This window comes from Plasmodium gallinaceum, assembly GCF_900005855.1.
Source record: "Plasmodium gallinaceum strain 8A genome assembly, contig: PGAL8A_v1_87, whole genome shotgun sequence".
Lineage (NCBI taxonomy): Eukaryota > Apicomplexa > Aconoidasida > Haemosporida > Plasmodiidae > Plasmodium > Plasmodium gallinaceum.
Window position 1 is genome coordinate 1,782,759 of NW_021628251.1, and position 27,505 is coordinate 1,810,263.

The window sequence follows — 27,505 nt, forward strand, 5'->3', positions numbered from 1 at the left end:
AAAATAAAAAAAAAAAAAAAAAAAAAAGAGAAATTATTAATTTGTTTCTTTTAAATTATATGAATAACAAAAATTAAGGATGTAAAAAAATTGAAAGTTTTGAAATATTTAATTCTATGTATGCTACATTAACATATTTTTAAATTTGTTTCTAAAAAATAATATAATAATTTGTATAAATAAAAAAAATTATATTTTTTTTTTTATATATTTTATAAAAAAACAAAATTACAGTCATATGCATGTGCATAATATAAAAATGCTCATGCAAAATTAATCTTTCATATAAATAAAAAACCAAATAAAGTATGACAAAAATAAAAAATATAAAATAAATGTAAATATGAAATAAATAAAATTATGAAAGTAAAAATATTTAAAAACAATCAATTGTTTATATAAATATATATAAGTGTTTATAAAAGAATAATTATAAATATAAATAAGAGATAACTTTTTTTTTTTTTTCAAATTTTAATTTTAATGAAATTTTTATGATTATAAAATAAAAAATATAGAAATTTAAAAATTAAATGAATTATATATAAAATTTCCTAAGAAGTTATAGATTTACATAATTGTATATATTATTGTATTTTATTTTTTGTAAGAAAATTTCTGAAATATAATTTTACGTAAATATATTTAATATATATATTTATATATATATATATATATATTTATTATTTTTACTGAAATTATAAAAAAAAATAAAAAAAGGAATGTTTATATTTTATAACACAACTTATATGCATTGTAAGAGTAAATCAATGAAGGCTTTGAAAAGTGAAAATAAATATGGTTATAAATATATTTATTATGCGAAAGATAATAACGTAATAAATAAAGAACATAATATTCCATTTAGGCATTTTATCGATGACATATAATAGAATTTAAATTCCTTTTTAAAATTGAAAGATTAATATATATATATATATATTTATATATATATTATATAAATTTCGTAAAGTATTATATATTTTTTATATATTTATTTGTATAAGCGTTCTTTATTAATTTACAATCTATATTTTTTTTTCAAAAAAAATTAAATTTTAAAAATTTATATACATGATACAATTTAATAATTTTTTTCTTAATTTATGTGAGTAGATTGAAGATGAATATAGTACCTATATATATATATCATTATGAAATATAATTTTTATTTTATATATTTTATGTCGATTACTTTCTTTTTATTAGTTTTATTTTTACTATTTATTTAGCAATATAAAATAGTTTTATATTTCTATATATATATATATCACAATTTTTAATAAGTATAGCTGATTTTATTATCTTTTTTTTTTTTAATTTTTAATATGCTTATGTATAAAATAAAAAAAAGATTTTATAATTTATCTAATTATGATATGTATATAAACACAGAGCAAATAATGACATATATAAAAAATAAAAAAACAGTTTTTTTTGAATATTAGAGTGAAGAAATATCTTAATATATTTATTATAATATAAAATGTATTTTTTTTATATACAATTGGAAACATTAATATAAATTGTTTGAAGTGTTTTTATAAGGTAATGAATAAAATTATATATAAAAATCATCAAATATTTTTGATAATTTAGGAAAAATTGTGCTGATTTGACAAGTATTAGATAAAAATTATATATATCAAATATAACATCATTTTTGCTATAACAGAATGATATAAGGAAATGTTTTAATTATAAAAAAGTAAAGAAGTAACAAGAAGTAATTAAATTACATATATATATATATATATTTAAAATAAAAAAAAAAAATAACCGCATATTTTATAATTCAAAACTATGATTTTTCCACGTAAAACGAGTTAATCTTGAATACATTTAACATAATTTAAAAGGAATGAACGAACAATTTTTTTATGTATTTTTAGGATATTACAAAATATATACTTTTCATTTTTTGTGTAATTAGGAACTTTTTAATTTAGTTATGTTTTAAAAAGATAATTTTAATTTTGTATATATTATTATTATCATTATAATTTATTCTTTATTTTAATAATATGATATTGACAAACATAAATATATATTTGTATATATGTGTAAATGAATTTAAATATATCAAAACATTGTTTTATTATTTTATATTATTTAAAAATAGTTATTTTTTTCTTTAAAATTATTTCAAATTTATTTCATAATTATTGTCTATATATTTTTTTTTTCAAAAATTCATGAGAAATTATAAAAATATTATATATATATATATATATATATATATAAATGAAAATCATAATGATATTATATGTTATATTACAAATTAAACTACAATATTTTATTAAATTTATAAAGTATATATAATTTTTCTAAGTAATAATTTTTTTTGGCATATTAAGAATGCTTTCAATATACATTGAAATGATAATATAATATATAGTAATTAAAATACATATAACAAATTATATATTTAATTTTTTATATGCATGTATAGATAGTATATATATAATTAGTGAATATGTAACTATGAAAAATATTAAAACGTGTATCTTTTCAAAAAAAAATTTTTTTATATAAGAATTATATATATTGCAAAATATTTTTGTATGAACCACATATTATATGAAAGTTTTCTCTTTTATACATATGTATATCATTAATATTATGTAAAAATTAAAAAAATGAAATATGTAAGTATCTTATAAATTATATATTTATATTAGCTTTATATATTAATAATTATTGTTTCATAAATTTAATTTTAATATTTTTCTTGAACAAATTTTATGACAAGTAATAGAATATTTTATAAAACAAAAATTAAAAGTATAAGTAAATTATAATGTTTAAATAAAAAAAAAAAAAAAAAAAAAAAAAAAATTTAAATTGTGACGGTTAAATATATGGAATTTATAGAAGTTATAATTTATATATGATTTTATTGACTTTTTTTATTTTTAAGTATATTTATTTTATGTATTTTTTTTAATATTTTTTGTTGTAAATATTAATAATTATGTTGTGTTAATAAGAAAATATTATATATTGTATATACGTATATATATATATATATATACATACATATATATATATATAAAATTATAGAGACAATATAAAAAATTAAGAATACATAGAAGGATATATAGTGTGAATTCAAAAAAAAGAAGAAATATATATTACAGATAAGTTAATATACATAGAGAAAATAAAATCAAAAAAGACTTGAAAAAAAAAAAAAAATAAAATAAAATAATATTAAAATGTCATATATAAATATTCCAAGGGATCGAAATGATCCCAATTATAGATATAAAATGCCCAAATTAATTTCGAAGATTGAAGGTAGGGGGAATGGAATAAGAACGAACATTGCGAATATGGGGGAAATAGCTAGATCTTTAAAACGTCCACCTATGTATCCAACTAAATTTTTTGGTTGTGAATTAGGAACTATGGTGAAATTTGAAGAAAATGAAGAAAAAGCTATTGTTAATGGGGCACATAAAGAAAAGGATTTGGTTAATATTTTAGATAAATTTATTGAGATGTATGTTCTTTGTCCTCATTGTCTATTACCAGAAACAGATATTATTGTTAAAAAAGGTTTTTTAATTTGCAAATGTAATGCATGTGGAAATATAGGAGAACTAAATAATTCTCATAAAATTGCTACTTATATGATAAAAAATCCTCCTTTAATTAGCACTGTAGGAAATAAAAAAAAGAAAATTAAAGAAAAGAAAGTAGAAAAGAATGGAAAAAATAAAAATGAAAAAATTGAAAAAAATGAAGAAAATAAAAATGGGATAAATTCAGGAGCAGATATTGAAGGATCTGAAGAGATAGACACAGATAAAAGTAATCAGAATACTAAAAAGGAGAAGAAAAATAAGAAAAAAGATAAAAAAAAGAAAGCAGAAGATAACTTCGTTTTAGAAAAAGAAGCATTAAATTTTGAAAGTCCTGAAATAAAAGAAGTTATAGATAGGTTAAGAAGTTTATTTGAAGCTAACCCTAAAATTAGTGATAATACATTTTCGGAAGAACTAAGGGTTTTACAAGTATCTCAATGTTTTGATTCCAAATGTAGAATTTTTATTTGCTTATGTTCATTATTTGATGATAAAATAACTAAAGAATTGTTAGAAAAAAATATAAGATATTTAAAAAAAATTAACGATACTTCTGTAACAATTAAAGATATTTTTCTTGCCTTAGAATATTATGTAAATAAAATAGCTGTCAACTCTATTCATATTTATCCATATATATTACAAGTTTTATACAACAATGATATATTTGAAAGTAAAGATATTATTAAAAGATACGATGAAAATGATAATGAAATACAAGATCAAGTCAATGAAGATGATTATGTAAATAAATTTTATATTGAATGTTATAGCAAATGTAAAAATATGGCTAAACCTTTTGTTAGTTGGTTAAAAGAAAATGATTCAGATACTGAGTCAGAAGAAGAAAATGTAAACAACAACGTTGTTAAAAATAATATTATAAATTATAAAGTAAAATCATTAGGTAATAATGAAGGAAAAAGTAATAAGGAAAATAATAATTGTTCTAATGAAAATGACAAGGTTTTTGAAGATTCTAAAAGTGAAAAATGTGATGATGAAATATTTTTAGATGCAAAAGATGGTATAAATTATACAGGGGATGAAGAAGAAATTGACATTGATGCCATTTAAGTATATATATATATATATATATATATATATATATATATATATTTTCTATTATTTATTTATTTTTTTTTTTTGAGATTTATATGTATTTTTTTTTTTTTTCTTTAATTATATTTAATTGTTATTGAATATGTTTTTTTTTAACAAAAAAAAAAAAAACTTATAAAGATGAACATTAATATTTTATGCTTAAAATATATTTACATAGAATATATGTAATATATAAAAAAAAGATAAAAAAAAAAAAAAATTAAAAATATTGGAGATATTAGTATAAAAGAAGTTTAAGTATATAAGTTATTAAAAATGTAATTCAGGTATTATTTTTGAGTCATTATGTTTTATATATTTTTTAACAATTATAAAAAATATATAATTTTCCTTTTTCTATTTTTTTTTTTTTACAACTTGAGAAAAATAATCTCACCTCAAAATAAATATAATCGTTGTAAAAAAAATAAAATAAGATATATCATTTATAAAAAAAAATCAGTAAAATTTTATTTCTTTATTCGAAATAGTATTTCCGTTATTTATTACTAATTTTTATAAAGATAAAAGTTATTTTTAAAGATCTATATATTTTGTTTTTTAATATGAAAAATGATTGGTTCATAAGAGAAAATATTTCACTTTTTTTTTTTTTTTTTATTAAGATGAAAAAATTATATATTATTTTCAATACAATGTATTTATTTGATGATTTTTAAAAAAAATAATTATTAAAAGGAAAGTAAAAGATAAAGTCTTATAAGAAAAATATAAAAAAGCGCCTTTTAAGAAAAAAAAAAAAAAAGGGTTTTATTAATTATCAATAAAAATAAGAGATTAACATAAAATATTTTTTTCCATGAAAAATAAACAACATCTAATTTATTTTATAGGGAACTTAATTCTTTTACTTGTATTTTTTTATTTTACAATAAAAATAAACAAATTTTTTAAAATAAAAAAAAAAAAAAAAAATAAAACTTAATTGTAAAAAGAATTATTTTCAAAAACATTTATGATATTGTATAAGTTAAAAACTTTAATTATTTTTTTTATAAACTTTTTTTTGTAAGGACAAAAATTTAGCTGAATTTTAATATGAATTATTATAAAAATAATACTTGAATTTTATAAGTGTAAAAATATTGCAAAATAAAAAAAAAAAAAAAAAAAAAAAAAAAGATAAATTATACGTATAAAAAAAATATTTTTTATGTGGTAAAAAACATGAATGATTATTTACATAATTTAAACATATAAAAAAATTTAAACAATAATAGATTAATTTAATAAAAAATATACGTATATGGTGAATCTTCATTTCCTTTTTAATTCAAAAGGTAGATGAATTATTATGAAAGGGGTAATAAAAATAAAAGCAAAAAAAAAGCACCCAAAACTTAAAGAAGATTTAAATGAAAAAGAATTAGATGAATTTAAAGGAATTAATAAAGAAAATAAGAAAGAATTGAGCAATTTTAAAATAAAAGATGAAGAAAATTTAAATACTTTTAGAATAAAAGATCAAAATGAAAAAGGGATAAATAATTTTAAAATTGATGATAATAAAAATGAAAAAGAATTAAGAGATTTTAAAATAAAGATTGATAAAAATGAAAAAAGATTAAATGAATTTAAAATGAATATAAAAGAACAGGATGATATAAAGTTATACGAGAATAACAGGAACAGTTGTTATAATAATAATCTTGATAAAAATATAAATTATGATAAAATAAATAATATCAATTCAAAATGTAAAATTGAACAGGAAGTAATTAATGAAGAAAAATATAATTTAAGTAATATTAATGATAGAACCTGTTTAGGACTTGTTGTTAAAAGTAAAGAACATGAAAAGAAAATATATGAAAATTCTAAAAATGTAAGTAATTTAAATGAGAAATGGAAGTTATTACCTGCCTACTTAAAAGTAAAAGGCTTAGTTAAACAACATATTGAGTCATATAATTATTTTATAAAAAGAGAAATAAAAACGATAATGAATGCAACTACAAATAAAATTATAAAATCTGATATTGATGAGCATTTTTATGTTGAATTTTTGGATATAAATGTTGGAACCCCATCAATAGAAGAAAATATGATTGAAACTAATTTAACTCCTCAAATTTGCAGACAAAGGGATTTAACATACTCAGCTCCCATATATGTAGATGTAGAATATGTTAAAGGGAATAGTATAATTACGAAAAATAATGTAGAAATAGGAAGATTACCAGTTATGTTAAGAAGTGATATATGTGTATTAAATAATAAAAATGAAGAAGAATTGATGAAACTAGGTGAGTGCCCATATGATCCAGGTGGATATTTTATAGTTAAAGGAACTGAAAGAGTTTTATTGATGCAAGAACAATTATCAAAAAATAGGATTATTGTAGAAATGGATATAAAACACAATATATGTGCAACTATTACATCTACGACGGCAGAATCAAAAAGTAGATGCGCTATTGTTTATAAAAATAACAAGTTATATTTAAAACATAATTCATTTATTGATGACATTGGTGTTTGTATTATATTAAGAGCTATGGGTTATGAAAGTGACCAAGAAATTTTTCAAATGGTAGGATCCCAAGGAAAATATTTAAATGGGATCTTATTATCATTATATGAATTATACACTGAAAATATTAAAACTAATTTAGATGCATTATTATATATAGGAAAGAAGATTAGACCAAGGTTATTAGCAAAAGGATTTTTTAGTTCAATGAAAGAAAAGCAAGTTAAAAATGAGAAAGACATAATTGAAGAAGGATTAGATTTCTTAAGTAGAGTTTTGTTATCCCATATTCAACAGAAGAGTAAATATGATTTTCGTAATAAAGCAAGATGTATATGCTTAATGATTAGAAGAGTTTTAGATAGTGCTAATAATAAAAATGAAATAGATGACAAAGATTATTATGGGAATAAAAGATTAGAATTAGCAGGTCAATTAATATCTCTATTATTTGAAGATTTATATAAAAGATTTTATTTTACTTTAAAAAAGCAAATAGATCAAACATTAAGTAAATATATGCAAAGCAACTATAATTCCAAATTAAAGAATAATGGAAACATTAATGATAACTATCCAGATGTTTTTAGAAATTTACCTAAAGACATAATAACAAGAGGAATGCAAACAGCTATATCTACAGGAAATTGGAATATTAAAAGATTTAAAATGGAAAAAAGTGGAGTTTCTCAAGTTTTATCTCGTTTATCTTTTATTGCTTGTATTGGAATGATGACGAGATTGAATTCTCAATTTGAAAAAGGTAGAAAAGTTAGTGGACCTAGAGCTTTACAACCTTCTCAGTGGGGAGTTTTATGCCCCTGTGATACCCCAGAAGGTGAATCTTGTGGTTTAGTTAAAAATTTAGCATTGATGACACATGTTACAAATGATAATGAAAATAACGAGAACTTAATTGAAATATTATATACACTAGGTGTAGAAGATAGTGATAGTTTAACAGGAGAAGAAATTTATAAAGAGGGAGTATTTTTTGTTATTTTAAATGGTATATTTTTAGGAGTTCATAAAAGACCTAAAAAATTTATGAAAAGAATAAGATATTTAAGAAGATATGGAAAAATAGGACAATTTGTTTCTATTTATGATAACTTTTTACATAATGCTATATATATATCAACAGATGGAGGGAGACTTTGTAGGCCTTTAATTATTGTAGAAAATGGAAAATCAAAATTGTTACCAGAACACATTAAATCTTTAGAAAATGGCAAAATTAATTTTTTTGATTTATTAAAAAGTTCAGTTATTGAATGGATTGATGTTAATGAACAGAATAATCTTTTAATAGCTCTAAATGAATCAGATATTTCTTCGAGTACTACTCATTTAGAAATAGATCCATTAACTATTTTAGGAGTTGTAGCTGGATTAATTCCTTACCCTAATCATAACCAAAGTCCAAGAAACACTTATCAGTGTGCTATGGGAAAACAAGCCATTGGTGCTATTGGTTATAATCAGTTTGTTAGATGTGATACATTATTATATTTATTAGTTTATCCACAAAAACCATTAGTTAAATCAAAAACAATTGAGTTTATTAATTTTGAAAAATTACCAGCAGGCCAAAATGCAATAGTTGCTGTTATGAGTTTTTGTGGGTATGATATTGAAGATGCAATAGTTATGAATAAGTCATCTATTGATAGAGGATTTGGAAGATGTATGTCTTTAAGAAAACATTCTGTAGAATTAAAAAAATATTTTAATGGATCTAGTGATATTGTTTTACCATCTCCTTTAGTAATTAATAAGTTGCAACAACAAAAACTAGTACAGCAACAACAATTAGAAAATAATAATAATAATGTCCCCTCTAAAATAGAAAATATAAAAGAGAACAGTGGAAAAACTATATCAAATATAAATAAGGATGATTTAAAAAATAGCACAAATAAAGATATTAAAAAATATCATTCCTTAGATATGGATGGAGTTGCTTCTATTGGATATTTATTAAAAGAAGGGCAAGTATATGTTAATAAATTTTCTCCTAAAAATATAAAAGATCATGTTAAAGATATAGGAAAGATAGATATAAATGATTTTAAGTTAAACGAAACTAAATATAAAAGTGTTTATCCATCTTATATAGATAAAATTATTTTTACAGAAAATTCAGAGGGCTTAAAAATATACAAAATAATTATGCGTCAAACAAGACTACCTGAATTAGGTGATAAATTTAGTTCAAGACATGGACAAAAAGGAGTTGTTGGTTTATTAGTAAATCAAGAAGATATGCCATTTACTGAATCAGGAATATGTCCAGATTTAATTATGAATCCTCATGGTTTTCCTTCAAGAATGACAGTAGGAAAACTTCTTGAACTTGTATCTTCAAAATCAGCAGTGATGGATGGAGAATTTAAATATGGTTCTATTTTTAGTGGAACCCCATTTGAAGAAGTAGCGAAAATTTTATTTAAATATGGTTTTAACTGTTCAAGTAAAGAACTTTTATATTCAGGATTGACAGGAGAACCTTTAGAAACCTATATTTTTATGGGACCAATATACTATCAAAAGTTAAAACATATGGTTCAAGATAAAATTCATGCAAGAGCTAGAGGCCCAAGGCAATTGCTAACAAGACAACCAACTGAAGGGAGATCAAAAGAAGGTGGATTAAGATTAGGAGAAATGGAAAGAGATTGTTTAATAGCTTATGGGGTTAGTAATTTACTGTTAGAAAGATTAATGCTAAGTAGTGATGTGTGCGATGTATATATTTGTGAAGACTGTGGTATGATGGGTTATGATTTATATTGCACATTTTGTAAGAAATGTGACAAAAACGTTGTTGTTAAAATGCCCTATGCTTGCAAATTACTTTTTCAAGAACTTCAAACAATGAATGTTTTTCCAAGAATTATAGTGAAAGAAGCGTAATTTTTTTTTTTTTTTTTTTATTTTTCCCTTTTTTTTTTTTTTGTATATTTGTGCAAAAGAAAAAAAAAAAAAAAAAAAAAAAAAGAAGTAAAATAATTTATTAAACATCTTAGAAATTAAAATCAAAATGAATGATTATAAAAAAGAACATATTTTTAATTAGAATATATTATTTCTTATATTTTAAATTTTTATTTTACTTGCTCATCTTTAAATTTTTTTTTTTTTTTTTTTTTTTTTTTTTTTTTTTTAATTGATTATAAATCTTGTTTTAATACCATTTAAATATACATGTGTATGTAACATACGTTTTTAATATTTTTTTAAAATATTTGTAAACTCAAATTACATTGCTATTTTTGTCTTTTTTTTAATTTTTCTACTAATATATAACTTTAGTTATAAAATAAAATGAAAATAGATTAAATCCTGTTAATGAATGTTATATATTCACTATTTCTAATAATATAATTATCATATTAATTTCATACCTTTTTTTTTTTTTTTTTATATTCATACTTATTTTAATTAGAAATTATGGGATATTAAAAAGTAGGTTAATTAAAAAAATATCTATGGGTGCAAAAAGTATCATCTATATAATTTCGACATTTCTTTTTGTTTAGCTTTAGAATAATATTGATAAAATATATATTTTTATTATCGTACTATTTTAATTTTTTTTTTTTATCAGAAATTTATGAGTATCGTTCGATGAAAAGATATGATATATTTTTTTTTTAAAATAAAGATATTTTAATGTTTTATACCTTTTAATAATATTATCAAAAAAAAAAAAAAAAAAAAAAATTGATGAATATTTTAGATTTCTTAATGAATATAAATTTTTACGGGAAATGATTATATATTTAATATTATTTATATTTATATACTCATCATATATGAGTGAAAATAAGGATATACATGTAGAATCGAATAATGAATTAAAATATGTTGATAAGTATAATGAAAAGAAATATGAAGATAACAAAATTAAAAGAATAGAAGAAAATAATCACATTGATATTTATTCTGGAGATAAATATATAGGTTTTGAATTAGACAATACTAATAATGAAAAATATAAATCAGTATTTAATCTTAAACTATTTTTAGCTTTTATCTGTAACATTTTTTGCATTATAGTTTTACTATTACTTATTCCTAAAATTTTAAAATTAGTTAAGAAAACCACACAAACAGATATAAGAGAAAATTATATTATTGTTTAAATTTTTGATTTGTTGTAATAAAAATAAAGGTTGCAAATATTTGAACAACTTCTTGTATTATTAAGAAAACTCAAAAAAAAATATCACAAAAAACAACCAATAATATATAATCAAGTTATATTTTATAAATATTATCGAATACATTAAAAGTAATGCATAACTTTATATAAACATAATATAGATATAAAAAGGAGAAAATTTATAATAATAGAAGTAAATCATAATGGACTAATTATAGTAATCATAGATATAATTAAAATTGTAATTTTAAAAAGTTTTTATTATATAATTATTAAGTATCATTTTAATTGTAATTCTAAAATTAAAAAAAGGAATTAAATATTATTCTTTGATTTTATTTTTTTTTTTAAAAAAAATGAAATTTCAAAGCTTTACCTTTTATTCTTTAATAAATTTATTTTAATCGAGACATTTAAACTTTCTGTTGTCATCAGATTAAATTTATTAAATGAAATTTTTTTTGTGGGTTTTTTCATTTTGTTTCAAGATAATTTCTTTTTTATAAGATTATGTCAACTGTAACCAAATAATTTAAATAAATATTTGTATATTAAAAAAATAAAAAGTATATTACTTCTATATTTTGATCATATGTATAAAATTTTGTAAAGAGGAATTATATTTTTTTATTATAAAACTGCAATTTTTTTTTAAAAATACAAATAACCTTATATTTTTATCTTTTTTTTTTTTTTTTTTTTTTTTTTTTTTTTTTAATTCCATGTACATATATTAAATTAATAATAAAAAAAAACAATACTTGTTCACAAAAAAATAATAATAGAATATTGAAAAAAATAGTTTTAATAATAACACACATTACACATTTATTTATTACTATTATAATATTAAGTGATTTTTTTTTTTTTTGTATATAACATATAATTAATATAATAGAAGCACGATTTATTAAAAATAAGGAAAAAATTAATATTCAAATTCAAGTATATAGGGTTAATTTTTATTAATTTAAAATACCAATTTATGTAATTCAAATGTAATAAAAAAAAAAAAATATTTAGAATATTCTCATAAAGAGAATGAATGTGGAAGATTTATAAAAAGTGAATAAAATTGATAATTCAAAAAATTAAAACAAAAACAAAATAATTTTTAAAGGTACAAATTATGTGGAATTACGTCTTCATCTACATCAATACCTAGATGGTAAATAACACCTTGTGTATCTTTTTCGGTTAAACTAGCTAAGCATTTAATTATTTCTATACATAAATTTTTTCTTTTAAGCCAAATATAATGCAAGTAACCATGTTTTTTTTTAATATTATCAATTTCTTCAATAGTTAATTTACAGTTTTTATTTGCTTCTTGGTAGTATATTATCTCTTCTTTAATTTCTTCTAGTGAATTTTTATATTTATCAATATTTTGAATTAATTCTATGTCTTGGATTAATTTTTTTTTTTTTTTTAATAAATTGTCATAATCATTTTTAACTATTTCTGTTTGTTTTTTTATTATTTCAATATCCTTTTTTAATTTGATAATTTCGTCTTTGTCTAAACTTTTAAATTCTTTTTGATTAATTAGATAAACTTTTGCCTTTCCGTATTCTTTGCATTGAAGTTTTTCTTCAACACTTAATTCATCCATTAGCTTTTGAACGGAATTTTTGCTAATAGCTCCGTGTAAATTATCATATACATTAATAGCAGAATAAGGTCTATTTGTTTGCTTCATGTATTTAAAAATTTTGTCTTTTGCCTCTGATTCACTTAATATCGTTTTTGTTTGTTTTATTTTATTTATATCTTCTATTTTATTTCCTTTTTTCCTTTTTTTTTCTTCCTCTATTTTTTCAATATTTTTTTTTTTTTTTTCTGAAAAATATGGAAGATTATTTAAAGAGTTATTTTTATTATCATTTGTAGATATATCTGAATTATCCATTTCATTTATTTTATTCATCAAATTTCCTTCTTTTTCATATATTTTCCTTCTTTTGTTAACATTTATTTTTTCTTCGTTAATGTCCTGTATAGGTATATTGTTGGGAATAATGCTCATATTACTTATATTTTCATTAGTTAATATATGCTTACTTGATTTTTCTATGCTTTTTTTTATTTCAACCTTTTTATTACTATCTTCTCCCTTATATTCACTTTTATTATCTTCTATTACATTATTAATATTCATGTTTTTTTCAGTATTTAAAAATGTTTCTTTTTCTAAACATTGGTCACTCTTTTTTTTGTACTCCTTTTTTTTCTTGGTATCATTTTTTTTTTTTAGCATTTCTTTATTATCTACAATTTGTTCTTTCATACTTCCTTTTTCATTTTCTATTTCATTATCTTTCTCTTCTTTTTTTTCTTGTTTATCTTTCTTTTCTTCTTCTTTTTCATCTTTCTTTTCTTTTTCTTTTTCTACTTCAATTATGTTTCCTTTTTCATTTTGATTTTCTCTTTCATTTTCTAATTGAATTTTATATTCTTTTTCTTTTTTTCTTTTTTTTTCTTTTTCTTTTCCTTTTCCTTTTTCTCTTTCTATTTCATTTTTATCTTCTAATTCAATTTTATTTTCTTTTTCCTCTTCATTTTCTTTTCCTCCTCTTTTTTCTTTTCCTTTTTCACTTTCATTTTCTTTTACTTTTTCACTTTCATTTTCTTTTCCTTTTTCACTTTCATTTTCTTTTCCTTTTTCTATTTCTATTTCATTATTTTTCTCTTTTACTTTTTCTATTTCTATTTCTATTTCACTATATTTTTCTTCTTTTTTTTCTATTTCATCTTTTTCTTTTCCTTTTTCTATTTCTATTTCTATTTCTATTTCTATTTCATTATCTTTTTCTTCTTTTTTTTTTTCATTTTCCTTTTTTTTTCCTTTTCCTCTTCTTTTTTCTTTTTCTTTTTCTTTTCCTTTTTCTATTTCTATTTGATTATCTTTCTCTTTTTCTTTTTCATCTTGCTTTTTTTTTCCTTTTCCTTTTTCTATTTCTATTTCTATTTGATTATCTTCCTCTTTTTCTTTTTCATCTTGCTTTTTTTTTCCTTTTCCTTTTTCTACTTCTGTTTGATTATCTTTCTCTTTTTCTTTTTCATCTTTCTTTTTTTTTCCTTTTCCTCCTCTTTTTTCTTTTTCTTTTCCTTTTTCTATTTCTACTTCATTATCTTTCTCTTTTTCTTTTTCTTTTACTTTATCCTTTTCTTTTCCTTTTTCATTTTCTTCTCCATTTTCTTTTTCTATTTCACTATATTTTTCTTCTTTTTTTTCTATTTCATCTTTTTCTTTTCCTTTTTCTATTTCTATTTCTATTTCACTATATTTTTCTTCTTTTTTTTCTATTTCATCTTTTTCTTTTCCTTTTTCTATTTCTATTTCTATTTCATTATCTTTTTCTTCTTTTTTTTTTTCATTTTCCTTTTTTTTTCCTTTTCCTCTTCTTTTTTCTTTTTTTTTTCCTTTTCCTTTTTCTATTTCTATTTCTATTTGATTATCTTCCTCTTTTTCTTTTTCATCTTGCTTTTTTTTTCCTTTTCCTTTTTCTACTTCTGTTTGATTATCTTTCTCTTTTTCTTTTTCATCTTGCTTTTTTTTTCCTTTTCCTTTTTCTACTTCTATTTCATTATCTTTCTCTTTTTCTTTTTCATCTTGCTTTTTTTTTCCTTTTCCTCCTCTTTTTTCTTTTTCTTTTCCTTTTTCTATTTCTATTTCATTATCTTTCTCTTTTTCTTTAACATTTTCCTTTTCTTTTCCTTTTTCACTTTCATTTCCTTTTCCATTTTCACTTTCTTTTTCTTCTCCTTTTTCACTTTCATTTTCTTTTCCTTTTTCACTTTCATTTTCTTTTCCTTTTTTGTTTTTTTTTCTTTTCTCTAATTTCATTTCATTTTTCTTTTCGTCTTTTTCTTTTTCATTTTCTATTTCAATATCTATGCTATTTTCTTTATTTATTTCATTTTTTTTTTTTTTATCAATTTTTTGATTATTTCCACATTTTGTTTGTTTTTTTTTTTTACTGCTATATATTATTTCAGATTCTACATTATTTACGTCTTCTATATTTTTATTAAGTATTTTTTTCTTCTTTTCATATATTGTGTAACTTATATATGTATTACCTTCTATCTTTTCATTGTTTTCTTTATTGTCAAATTTTTTTGAATTTTTTTGTTTTTTCTTTTCATTTTCTCCATGATTATTTGTTTCATTAATTTTTTTTGATTTTATATTATTATTTTTATTTTCATTTATTTTTATATTTTTTTCTTTCTTCAAATTTTCTTTTTTTAATTGTTTTTTTATTTCCATTCTGTTTTCACTTATATTAATTATATTCTCCATGTTAGCACTTTCATCAAAATCATTATTTTTAGATTTTTCCTTTTTTTCATTTTTTTCTCCATTTCTGACCTTGTTCTCTGTCTTCTTTTTTTCATTTATATTCATATTCATATTCATATATATCCTTTCTTTTATTTATAGAGAATAATAGTAATGTATCAATTTATAAGGAATATTTAATAAAACACATATAATAGAAAATAATATTTAATACGTTTCTTTTTAACATTTTAATTACAAAAAAATATATTTACAATGATACCCATAAAAATTAAAAAAAAACACATGAGCATAACATATATTTTAAATTATTTTTCAAAAGTAAAAGCAAATGTACTTACACATTTGTTCTTAATAAAATTATATTAATTATCAATTATATTTTATTTGGAAAATTTTTTATTAAAATTGATACAATAAAGTATAATTATAATTGAAACAGTAAAGTAAAATTATATACAAGTTCTTATATAAAAAGAATAAGTTATTATAATAATAGAAAAAAGGAAATAAATAATAAAATTTGTTTTTTTATATATTTACAAAAAAAGAAAAAAGTAAATAAAAAAAAAAACAACAAAAAAAAAAAAAAAAAATGAATGTAATTACATATTATGTTTATTTGATATTATATTCATTATACTTATACTCTACCATACTACCTTGATTTAAAATTAATTTAGAAAATGGTTTATTTAATAAATGCAAAAGGAATAGTAAAATACAAGCAGTAACTCCTTTATTACATGTCGATATAATTATTTTCTCATCATTTAATAGATCATATTTATCATATATATTCTTTATCTCTAATTCATTTTTAAATGTTACATATTTAAAATTTTCATCATGGTAATTTAAAAAATAGGAATATGGTATATTTATAGAAAAAGGAATATGATTATTAACCTTTTTATTTTCATTTAATTGTATTAATGAACTAAATGTTTTATTAGACCTTGTATCTACCAATATATAATTTTTCATTTGTTTATTTTTTTTTGATTCAATTAACCTTTTTATATCTAAATAATGATATATATTTTTCTTCCTATTATCTATTGCATCTCTATTATTTTTTAAATGATCTTCTATTATATTTTTTATTTTATTAATTTTAGCATTATCTTTTAGTTGTACATTATTCTTCTTTTCATATATTACTTCCTTTTTTTCGCACAACCATTTATTTAAACCACCGTTTAGAATCTTTAAATTCTTAAAACCAAATATTTTAAACATAAACCATACTCTAGGTGCATAAAAAATTTCATCTTTTTCATAAAAAATAATTGGTATATTTTCTAAGGAATTCCCTATAATCGTTTGATTTTTTATTAATAACTCTTTTAGATAATTAAAAAATTCTGATTCTTCTGGAAAAAAAAAAGAAAAATTAGGATTTTCATTAGATGTCACTCTTGAATCAAAAGGAATACTTCCTTTTATTTTTTCTATTTTATCATAATCACTATCCATTTCATTACTTTTTGGATACAAATTATAATAACTTGTATCAAAAAGTAGATACTCTTTTTTATTTTTTATAAGTGAATGCAACTCATCTGTTTCAATTAAACAATTATTTTTTTCCTTCATTGTATTATAATTTCTCAAGTTATTTATTTTATTAAAAATATATAAGCTTTTAAAGGAACTTCTGAACAATATATTACTATAATGAGAAAAAATTATGAAGTTACACGTTTTCATCCTTAAATAAATTCCAGCATATAAATTTAATTTTTTATAAATATAAACTTGAAAAAAAAAAAAAACATAATTTCTAAAACTGAAAGAAAAAGAGCATCTTATATTTTTGCTATATGTTAAAGATGATTTGCATATATTTATAATGTACTGTTCTTTTTTTAATTTTTTTTTTAAAAAATTTCAAAATATTTTAGAAAAAAATTGACATTTTTATTTTATATAAATATATATATATATTTTTTTTTTATGTGAAATATTATGATAAATTAAGAAAATGAGAAAAAAGGAAAATTGTTAGTTACATTTTTCTTAGTGTTTCTAATTTATTTGATTTATTAAAATATGATGATCTCTATAAAATTTTGAATACTTTGTTTTAAATAAAATATGTTAAAATAAAATAATTTTTCTGTAATTTAAATTTTATATATATTAATCAATAAAGTTCAATATATTTAGTAAAATTTCAACTTCATAGTTTTTTTTTTTTACACTAGAAATAATTAATATTTTAAAATTAATACAAGCTAAAAAATATGAATTTCGTTAATTCTCTATGCATATCTGATAGTGATAAATATGATGTATAATTAACTAATTTAATCATTATATATAAAGAAAATTCCATTAACACACATATATTTTTTCATGAATTTTTTTTCCCTTTAATTATTCAAACAAAATTTTTACAAATATTTCATTTATAATTTTAAAGATTGAAAAATTAAAAAATATAAAATACTGATTATTATTATAAGATTTGTATACAGGATCATAAAGTTATATTACATAAAGACTAATATTCAAATTTTATAAAGAGAAAATATCTAATATAAAAATTTAAAAAGAAATTTTGTAAATCTTGTTTTTTGAGAGTGAATTAATTTTGTAAAGTATGTTTTACTTTTGAATAATTTTTTATTTTTTTTTGTTTTTATATAAAAGTATCTCTAATTTCTTTAAAATATTAAAAAATTATAATTAATAATTTTTTACTAATTATGAAAATTTTATTCTTAATAATGAAAAACATTATTTTAAAAATTAATATTTTTCTTAAATTCTGTCTTTTTTTTTTTTTTTTTTTTTTTTTTTGAGAAAAAAAGTGCACATGTTATAGAATATAAAATTATAAGAATATATTTCTATAGAAGTATATTTTTTAATTAAAACTCTTTTAATCTTTTATAAATTAATTTTTTTTTTGTTATTCACTTATTTGATATAAAAAAATTTATTTTTATAACTTGCATTTTTGATGAATTAAAAAAAAAATTAAAATTATTAATAATTTTTTTTAAATAAATTGTAAAATTTTAATCTGTGTGCAACAGTTGTAAAGATTAAATAAATATATATATAATACAAATACAATTTATTTGGTGTTATTATTTTATTATACTTTTTTTTTTATTTTTAATTTTCTTTTTCTTTTTATATATAAGATAAATTGATTTTTAAATAGTTTTTAAAATTTGAGTCTTTCTCTTTTCGTTTTAATTTTTTTTTTTTAATTTTGAAGAAACTTATAAAAAATTTTATTAAAACAATCGTAAAAGTCAAGATTATAAAAAAATGAAAAAAAAATAAAATGAAATAAATTTATATAAAAAATTGAATAATATTTAACATAATTGCAAAAAGACATTTAAAATATATAGAAATAAAATTATAATATATATATATATAGACAGTTTTTTTTTTGTGTTATTTTCATGTATTTTAAGTTACGATAATATTTTATCTTTTTCTCGTAATAATTTTCAAAATAAATTCTTGATTTAATTTTTCCTTTTTCGAGTAAAAATAAAAAAAAAAACTTTAAATATATATATACGTATTTTTATTTTATATTATGGACAATATTTAAATTCTTTTTATCATATTATGTAAACAAAATGTTAAAAACAAATGGCATTCTTCTTAAAAAATGGTGTAATATTAAAAAAAAGAAGAAAAGAAACAAGAAAAAAAAAAAAATTAAAAAATTATTAAAACGGAAATATTTAAACGGAGAAAATTTTATTAATAAATTATGTGCAATAAATAAAATGACATTAACACATAATGTAAGCAGATTTGTAAATTATGATTTAAAAGAAAACGCCAAAGGAAACAGTAATATACTTACATCTGTAAGAAAAAAAATGAGAAATTATAGTAATACTAATAAGAGACTAAATAATAATGATATAAATATAAATTTATCTCACAATGGGAAAGAAAATATGAAATTAAAAATAATGTTAAAAAGAAAGCTAAATTTAAATAATACATTAAATAAAGATTATAATGAAAAGAATTTTTTTAGTGATTCTACGTCAGCATCATCGAAAGGTTTTTATGAATTTGCAAATGAAAATAATAGTCATATTTTTAGAAGGAGAAAAAAGGATATAAATGAAAAACAAGAAAATTTTGAATACATTAATAAAATAAATTCCATTAGAAGTGTTGAACTTTATTCCTTATTTACTTTCTTCTGCACAAAGTTAAAAGTAAAAGAAAAAAGTGATTCTGAAAACAAAAATATTTTAAATAAATTACAATTAAGTAAAAATGCTTTAAGCAAACAGAAACATAATCAAAAATTTTCTAAGCAAACAAATAACAAAAATATTCCTAAAAATAAAAAAGAAACAAAAAATGATATAAAATGCCAACCAAATAAAGATCCTTCAAACAAAAATGTAAAAAATATTAATAATATTAGTGAAATAAATAATAACAATAATGATAATATAGAAAAGGAAAATGATATACATCTTATGAATAACGATCAAAATATAATATTAAACACCCCTTTAGAAAAAGAAGAAAAAAATTTTAATTTTGATGAACAATATATTCTTAATTCTAATCAATATTTAGGTGAAATAGAAAAAGATGAATATAATAGCGAAGGAGAAAAAAAGGAAAAAGTATATTTTACTGACAGATGTATTTTGAATAAAAATACAAAAGGAAATTCCATAATGAATAAATTCAATACAAGTTTGAATAATAATAAAAATATTGAAAACATGAATAACAATGAAAAAATGAGCAACAAACTATCTAGTAACAATAATGAAATGAATACTTATAACAAGTCTAATGAGGGAAAACGAATAGCTAATTTAAGAGAAATTATTGATTTAGATGATGAAAATATACCTAAAAAAGAAATGGTGGCATATATGAAAGCAGATAATCAGATGGGTTCTTCTGCACAAAATAATGAAATTATTAACCTACCAAAAGATACTCAAATGAATTATAAGATACAAGATATGCAAATGAGTTATCCATTGCAAGATATGCAAATGAATTACCCGATGCAAAATATGCAAATGAATTATCCAATGCAAAATATGCAAATGAATTATCCAACTCATGATATTCAAATGAATTATCCAATGCAAGATTTGCAAATGAATTATCCAACTCAAGATATGCAAATGAAACACCCAATGCCAAATGCTCAAGTAGATTATTCTATGCATGATATTAAAATGGAAAATCAGTTAAATAATCCAATGAATAACTCAATGAAAAGCAATAATTTACCTTTTACATTTCCTATAATGAATGGCAATGATTATTCAATGAATAGTAACACTATGAATAATTATATAAAATTGCCTAATGATAATTGTAACAAAATGTTAGTAAATGGTGAATATGTTGATAAAAAATTTAATTTAAATAACAAAAATTTAATAACATATAACAATGAAAAAGTAAAATGTGATGAAGATTTTACATTAAATTATATCATTCAAAAATATGATGATGATGATAAATTTTTTTGTAATAATAATTTAACAAATGATAATAGAAATAATGAATTAAGAAAATATACTGAAGGAATGAATAAAATAGTAGAACAGATGTATTTTTATGATAACTTTCATGATGAATACAAGATATGTGATGAAAAAGTTAACTCTTCTAATGATTCCTATAATATTATTGATACATCTTTAAATTTAAATGTAATAGATGAAAATGTAAAAAATGAAAACGAAAACAAAGAAAATAAAAAAGTTATTTCAGCACTGGAATTAAGAATAAATGAACTTGAAAAAAATATAGAAGAATTAATGAATAAGAATAAGCAGAATATACAGGAACTAGAAAATGAAAAAAAAAAAAAAAAAAAAAGCGACATTTCTAATAATGAAAAAACAGAAAGTAATAATATAATAAAAAAATTAAAAAAAGAAATAGAACAGATAAAAAATGTAATACATAAAAAAAAAAAAAAAAATAATAATAATAATAAATCCTTTAAAATAGAAAAATACAAAGAAGAAAAAAAGGAAGATGATAAATTAGTAAAAGATCCTAATGAAGAAGAAAATAATAATTTTAATTTAGATAATATAATTAATCATGAAAACTTAAATAATTTAAAAAATGAAATATTAGATAATGTATATTATTATATATATGAATCTTATGACCAAAAAGATTATGAAATTCTTGAAAATCTAGCAAAAAAACATGAAACAATAGGAAAAAAGGTAAACTATAATGTCAATTTACCAAAATACAATTTTAATCACAAAAGGACATCAAGTGCGTGGTTTTTAAATCCAGCTTATGAAAATTATATGCTTGAAGAAAAAAAAAAAAAAGAAGATTCTTCAAAAATTGAAAAAGTGGAATTTTTATTTAATGAAGATAAAATTGATGAAAATTCTAAAAAAGCAGATGAAAATAATCTTGAGTATGTATCAGAAATAAGAGATAGTGATTTTTCATATGAAACTTTTATAAGTGAAAAAAAGAAAAAACTGAAAAGAAGTAAGATGGATTTAATAAAAATAAAAAATAGTATGATTCATAAAAATGGTAAGACTATATCATTAGAACAAAACATACTAATAAAAAAGAACAATAATGTAATTGAATCAGTGAGTAAAAAAGAAGAGAAAAAAGATAATTCTAAAAAGGAAGAAATCGATTTATATGAAAATGATATATTTGGAATTATAAATAATTATGTTCAAGATAAATCATTATTTGATTTATTTCATTCTACTAGTTATAATGAAAAAGTTGAAAATAAAAAAATAGAAGATAAAAAAGATGATATAAGTATATGCAAGGAAATTGAAAAAAAAAAAAAAGAAAAAGAATTATTAGACTTAGAAATAGAAAACAAAAAAAAAAAAAAAGAATTAGAAGAATTAGAATTACAACTAATTGAAAATAAAAAAAAAAAAATTGAGGCAAATATACTTATTCAAGAAATAGAAAAAGAGACGAAACTAAAAAAAGTTAAAACAGAAGAGTTTATAAATAAGGATGTAGTTTATACTTGTTATATAGATAAAGAAAATAATAATAATTTAATAAGGAAAGATGAAAATACTCAAGATTTAAAAAATGATGAAGATATAAAAGAAGATTACATTAAAAATGAAGAAGAAAAAGATATTAACAATTATGAAGAAAATAAGTGTATTACAAATAAAGATGAAAAAAATATTAAAGATGTGGAAGAAAATAAGTATATTACAAATGAAGAAGATAAAAATATTAAAGATGTGGAAGAAAAAGGTCATATTCAAAATAGAAAAGAAAAAGATAAAGATGATATGCTACCTCCTTTTCAACAAAAAGAAACAGATGATTATTTTAATGATTATTGCAAAATGAAAAAAAAAGAAAAAAAAAAAAATAATTGGGCACTATATGGTAGACCAATAGTAAAAAGAGAAAAAAAAAATATTATTTTGAAAAAGTTATCTACTTCAAAAAGTGATAATGGTTTTAATGATTATACCTTTTTTGCTGAAAAGTTCTTTGAAGTTATTACTGGTTATAGAAGTGAACCTGACAACTTATCTGATTATGATACAAAATCAAATATCAAAGAACCTATAACAGATGAAAGCAATAAAAAAGATCATTTATCACAATTAAATGGAAAAAAAATTGTCAATTTAAATAAAAAAATGAAACAAAACATTTATGAAAACGATATTTTTTGCAGATTGGGAAGGCCAAAATATGAAAAAAAAAAAAAAAATAATAATTACTATAAAAGAAAATCAACTATTCATAATTCTATATTAAAAAAAAATAGTACAAATAAAAAAAAAAAACTTTTAAAGAGGAGTGTCTCAAAAAACCATTTTTCTAAATTTGATATAGCCCACACAGGTATTGTAGAAAAAGCAAAATTAAAATTAAAAGAGAAATTAATAAGTGATGAGAAAAATTTAAATAATTCTGTTAATATTGAGAAGAATCAGAATGATAATATAGTAAACGATTTGATAGATAATTTTAAAAAATATAATATAATTAATAATGAAAACAATCAAAATTTTGATTTAAAATATAAAAGAAAACTAATATATGAAGCTTTAGATACTAATGATTTTACTAATGAAAGAGGCCTAAATGAAAATGATGAGATAAGAAAAGAAGATTTAGAGAAAAATTATATTGAAAATATTTCATTTCATGAACATTTGGATATTAACAATGACAATAATCAAAAGAAAAAAATAGGAGATACAAAAAAAAATATAAGTATGAAGAAACAAGATAAAATAGAAAGACTAGAAGAATTGCAAGAAAAAGAAGCAAGCAAATTAGAAGAAATGAGAAAAAGAGAAGAAGCAAAGAAATTAGAAGAAATGAGAAAACAAGAAGAAGCAAGAAAATTAGAAGAAATGAAAAAACGAGAAGAAGCAAAGAAATTAGAAGAAATAAGAAGACAAGAAGAAGCAAAGAAATTAGAAGAAATAATAAAACAAGAAGAAGCAAAGAAATTAGAAGAAATGAGAAGACAAGAAGAAGCAAAGAAATTAGAAGAAATGAGAAAACAAGAAGAAGCAAAGAAATTAGAAGAAATGAAAAAACGAGAAGAAGCAAAGAAATTAGAAGAAATGAAAAAACGAGAAGAAGCAAAGAAATTAGAAGAAATGAAAAAACAAGAAGAAGGATTAGTAGAAATAAATAAACAAGAGGAAAAAAACAGTTTAGAAAAAACGAAAAGACAAGAGAAAGATAAATTATTAGATGAAATGAGAGAAGGGGAAGAAGAAAAGTTAGAAAAAAAAAAAAAAGGTATTTTTGGTGATTTTTTTAAACAATTTTATAAAAAAGGTCCCTTATCAAATTATTTGTCTGATGATAAAGATAAATGTCAGTATTTAATGAATAATGATGAAAATAAACCAATTAAAGGAATGGACGCAATTTTTTCCAATGTTTTAGAAAAAAATTCAGAAAAAGACAGAAATGATGAAATGCCAAATTCTTTTAATTCGAAAAATAATTTAAATATTGGTAAAGAAATAGAAGATGAAAATGCCAAATTCAATGATAAGGAATTAGATGATAAAGATGATATAGATAATAAAAAAGAGAAAATGCAAAATTTAAACAACTTGGAATTAAATAATTACAACGTTTTTGATCAAATGGAAAATCAAAGGAAGAAAAATTTTAGGGAGAGAATGTCTAAAAATAAAAATGAACCCAATAGAATTTTAAAAAATAAAAATAACTCAAATAAAGTAGGAAATAAATCATTACTAAATAATTCCTATAGAAATAATTCTATAATAATAAGTAATTTTATTAATAAAAAAAAAGATGAAGATAAACTGAAAGAAGATAAATTAAAAGAAGAAAAAATGAAAGAAGCTAAATTAAAAGAAGAAAAAATGAAAGAAGATAAATTAAAAGAAGAAAAAATGAAAGAAGATAAATTAAAAGAAGAAAAATTGAAAGAAGAAAAAGCGAAAGAAGAGAAATTAAAAGAAGAAAAATTGAAAGAAGAAAAAGCGAAAGAAGAGAAATTAAAAGAAGAAAAAGCGAAAGAAGAGAAAAAAAAAAAATTATTAAAAATGAGAAATAAAAATTTAAAGTATAATAGTTTACACGAAGAACATTTAAAGGATCTCATAGAAAAAAATATGACTAATAATGAAAATTTTTTACCAGTAGATAATGAATTATATGATGAAGAAAAAGATGATATTTTTGAAACGGATACAGAAAGTTCTTTCTTAAAAATTGATGATAATGATTATATAAATTCAAATTCTTTAAAAACTCATATTTATGATGAATCAAATAATAAAAAAAGAAATGATGATAATAAAAAGTTGAGAGAATATTTCAAAAATAATTATAAATCATCTAATTTAGAAAACGGATCTTTATACCCAAGAAATCTCAAATATTCGGGTGAGTTAAGTCATAATAATAGTTATAATATTTTAAAAAACGCTGAAATTGAAGATGAAGTATTAAATGATGAATTGAAATTTTTTGATATTATTAATGAATCAAGAAACATTACGGATGAAATTTTAAATCATAGAAATATTAATATAAGCTATAGTGATAATTTTTCAAAAAATTATGAAGATATCTATTTTGATTTCGAAAAAAGTAAACTAGATTCTGAAGAAAACAATTCTTTTGATTTAAATAGTTACAATTTATATGAAGATCTATCTAACAATTCAATAGGAACAAAAAAAAATAGTAATAGCTTTAGTTCATTAAAAAGCTCTTATTATAAAGAAGGAGATCCATTCACTAATTATTCTTTTGAAAAAATGAATAGAGATGAGTATATTTACAAAAAAGATTCTCCAAATAATGAGAAGAAAAATGATGAAATTTTAACAAATATTATGAATAATTTACATGGTTTAAATAAAAAAATTAAATCCATAGAAATGAATTACAATTTTGAAAAACATGAAAAAGACAAATTAGACATAAATACAAACGATTTTGAAAATGATAAACAATATTCTTATTTTAATTATCAAAATAAAAATAAATATAGTGAAAATACAACAAATAAATATGAATATCTTCATTCTAGTTATTATTATAGATAATTAAACTTACATAAGGAATTATAAACAAAAATTGCAAAATGCTCATGTGATTTTTCATCTATATAAAAAATTACTTCTTAAAGCAAATGAGAGATGTTTTAAGAAAGAATTAGGATGTATTTATAAAATGTAAAAAAAAAAAAAAAAAAAAAAAAAATACGTATGTATATAGATGTAGAAAAAATAAATTACTTTAAAAAAAAAGTTTATAAGATTCATTTATTTTCCATAAAAGTCAAAAACAAATTAATATTTGGTTAGATATTTTTTTTTTTTTTTTGTTTTTTAATGTTGTTTATATATATTATCTATCATAATTTTTTAAGTTATTAAAAAACAAAAAAAAAGTTAAGCTTCTAATATATTTAATTAAGTGTATATATACAGCATTTCTATAGTAATATAATAGATGTGCTATTTTAATTTTATGTTTTTTAATTTATTTAATTTAAATATTTATTACAACTATTAATGATGTAGAACCAATTTATCTCTTTTTTTTTTTTTTTTTTTTTTTTATGAATTATAGGTAATAAATATTACCTTTGAAGGATTGTTTTTATATAAAAAATAACACATTAATAAGTTTCATACATTTTTTTTTTAATTAATATATTGAATATAAAGTAAAAATATATTCTTTGAGAAAATTTTGCACAAATTTTTTGTAGAATAAAATAGAAAAAAAATAAGGAAAAATTATATCAATAAAATTAAAAAAAATTTATTTTATAATTTATCAAAAAAAAAAAAAAAAAAATACGTGAAATAAAAAAAGGAAAAAAATGTTGATTCTTTTTTAAAAATAACATTATTTTTATGTATATACTTTTTAATTCTCTTCTTTTTTTTTTTTAAAGAATATTAGTTAAATTTTAAATATGGATTTTATGAAAGTTTAAATTACTATATATATATAAATCAAACGTGAAGAGAATTAACAGTGTAATGTTCGAACAAAAAAATACATTACAATTCTTGCTTATTTCAAAATCAAAAAAAAAAAAAAAAAAAAAAAAAAAAAAAAAAAAAATTTTTTTTTGAAAATTTAAGGGGTTAAATTAAACCCTTCCCCCTTAAAAATTTTTTAAAAAAAAAAAAAAAAAAAAATTGGATTTTTTTTTAGGGGAATTTATTTAAATTTAATTTTAAAAAAAAAGGGGAAGGGGAAAAAATTTTTTTTTTTTAAAAAAAAGGGTTTAAAAAACAAAACGGGTATAAAAACCCCAAAAATTTTAAAAATTTAAAATTTAAGGGGAA

At 19.0% G+C, this 27,505-nt stretch overlaps 5 protein-coding genes across 5 annotated transcripts; 3 read left to right on the top strand and 2 right to left on the bottom strand.

Moving 5' to 3' along the window:
- Positions 1–3,218: 3,218 nt before the first annotated feature.
- On the top strand, positions 3,219–4,667 carry PGAL8A_00315300 (eukaryotic translation initiation factor 5, putative; the record flags this gene model as incomplete). The annotated part of the gene is made up of 1 exon (XM_028672168.1): positions 3,219–4,667. One exon carries the CDS (start codon positions 3,219–3,221, stop codon positions 4,665–4,667), a length of 1,449 nt encoding a protein of 482 aa, XP_028528748.1.
- Positions 4,668–6,009: 1,342 nt separating this feature from the next.
- On the top strand, positions 6,010–10,104 carry PGAL8A_00315400 (DNA-directed RNA polymerase III subunit, putative; the record flags this gene model as incomplete). Its single annotated transcript, XM_028672169.1, has 1 exon — positions 6,010–10,104. The coding sequence occupies one exon, from the start codon at positions 6,010–6,012 to the stop codon at positions 10,102–10,104; it is 4,095 nt and encodes a 1,364-aa protein (XP_028528749.1).
- A 2,366-nt stretch (positions 10,105–12,470) lies between these two features.
- On the bottom strand, positions 12,471–15,782 carry PGAL8A_00315500 (Tat binding protein 1(TBP-1)-interacting protein, putative; the record flags this gene model as incomplete). Its single annotated transcript, XM_028672170.1, has 1 exon — positions 12,471–15,782. One exon carries the CDS (start codon positions 15,780–15,782, stop codon positions 12,471–12,473), a length of 3,312 nt encoding a protein of 1,103 aa, XP_028528750.1.
- Positions 15,783–16,283: 501 nt separating this feature from the next.
- Positions 16,284–17,378, bottom strand: PGAL8A_00315600 (rhodanese like protein, putative; the record flags this gene model as incomplete). Its single annotated transcript, XM_028672171.1, has 1 exon — positions 16,284–17,378. One exon carries the CDS (start codon positions 17,376–17,378, stop codon positions 16,284–16,286), a length of 1,095 nt encoding a protein of 364 aa, XP_028528751.1.
- Positions 17,379–19,276: 1,898 nt separating this feature from the next.
- PGAL8A_00315700 (conserved Plasmodium protein, unknown function) lies at positions 19,277–26,245 on the top strand (the record flags this gene model as incomplete). The annotated part of the gene is made up of 1 exon (XM_028672172.1): positions 19,277–26,245. One exon carries the CDS (start codon positions 19,277–19,279, stop codon positions 26,243–26,245), a length of 6,969 nt encoding a protein of 2,322 aa, XP_028528752.1.
- Between the last annotated feature and the right edge of the window lie 1,260 nt (positions 26,246–27,505).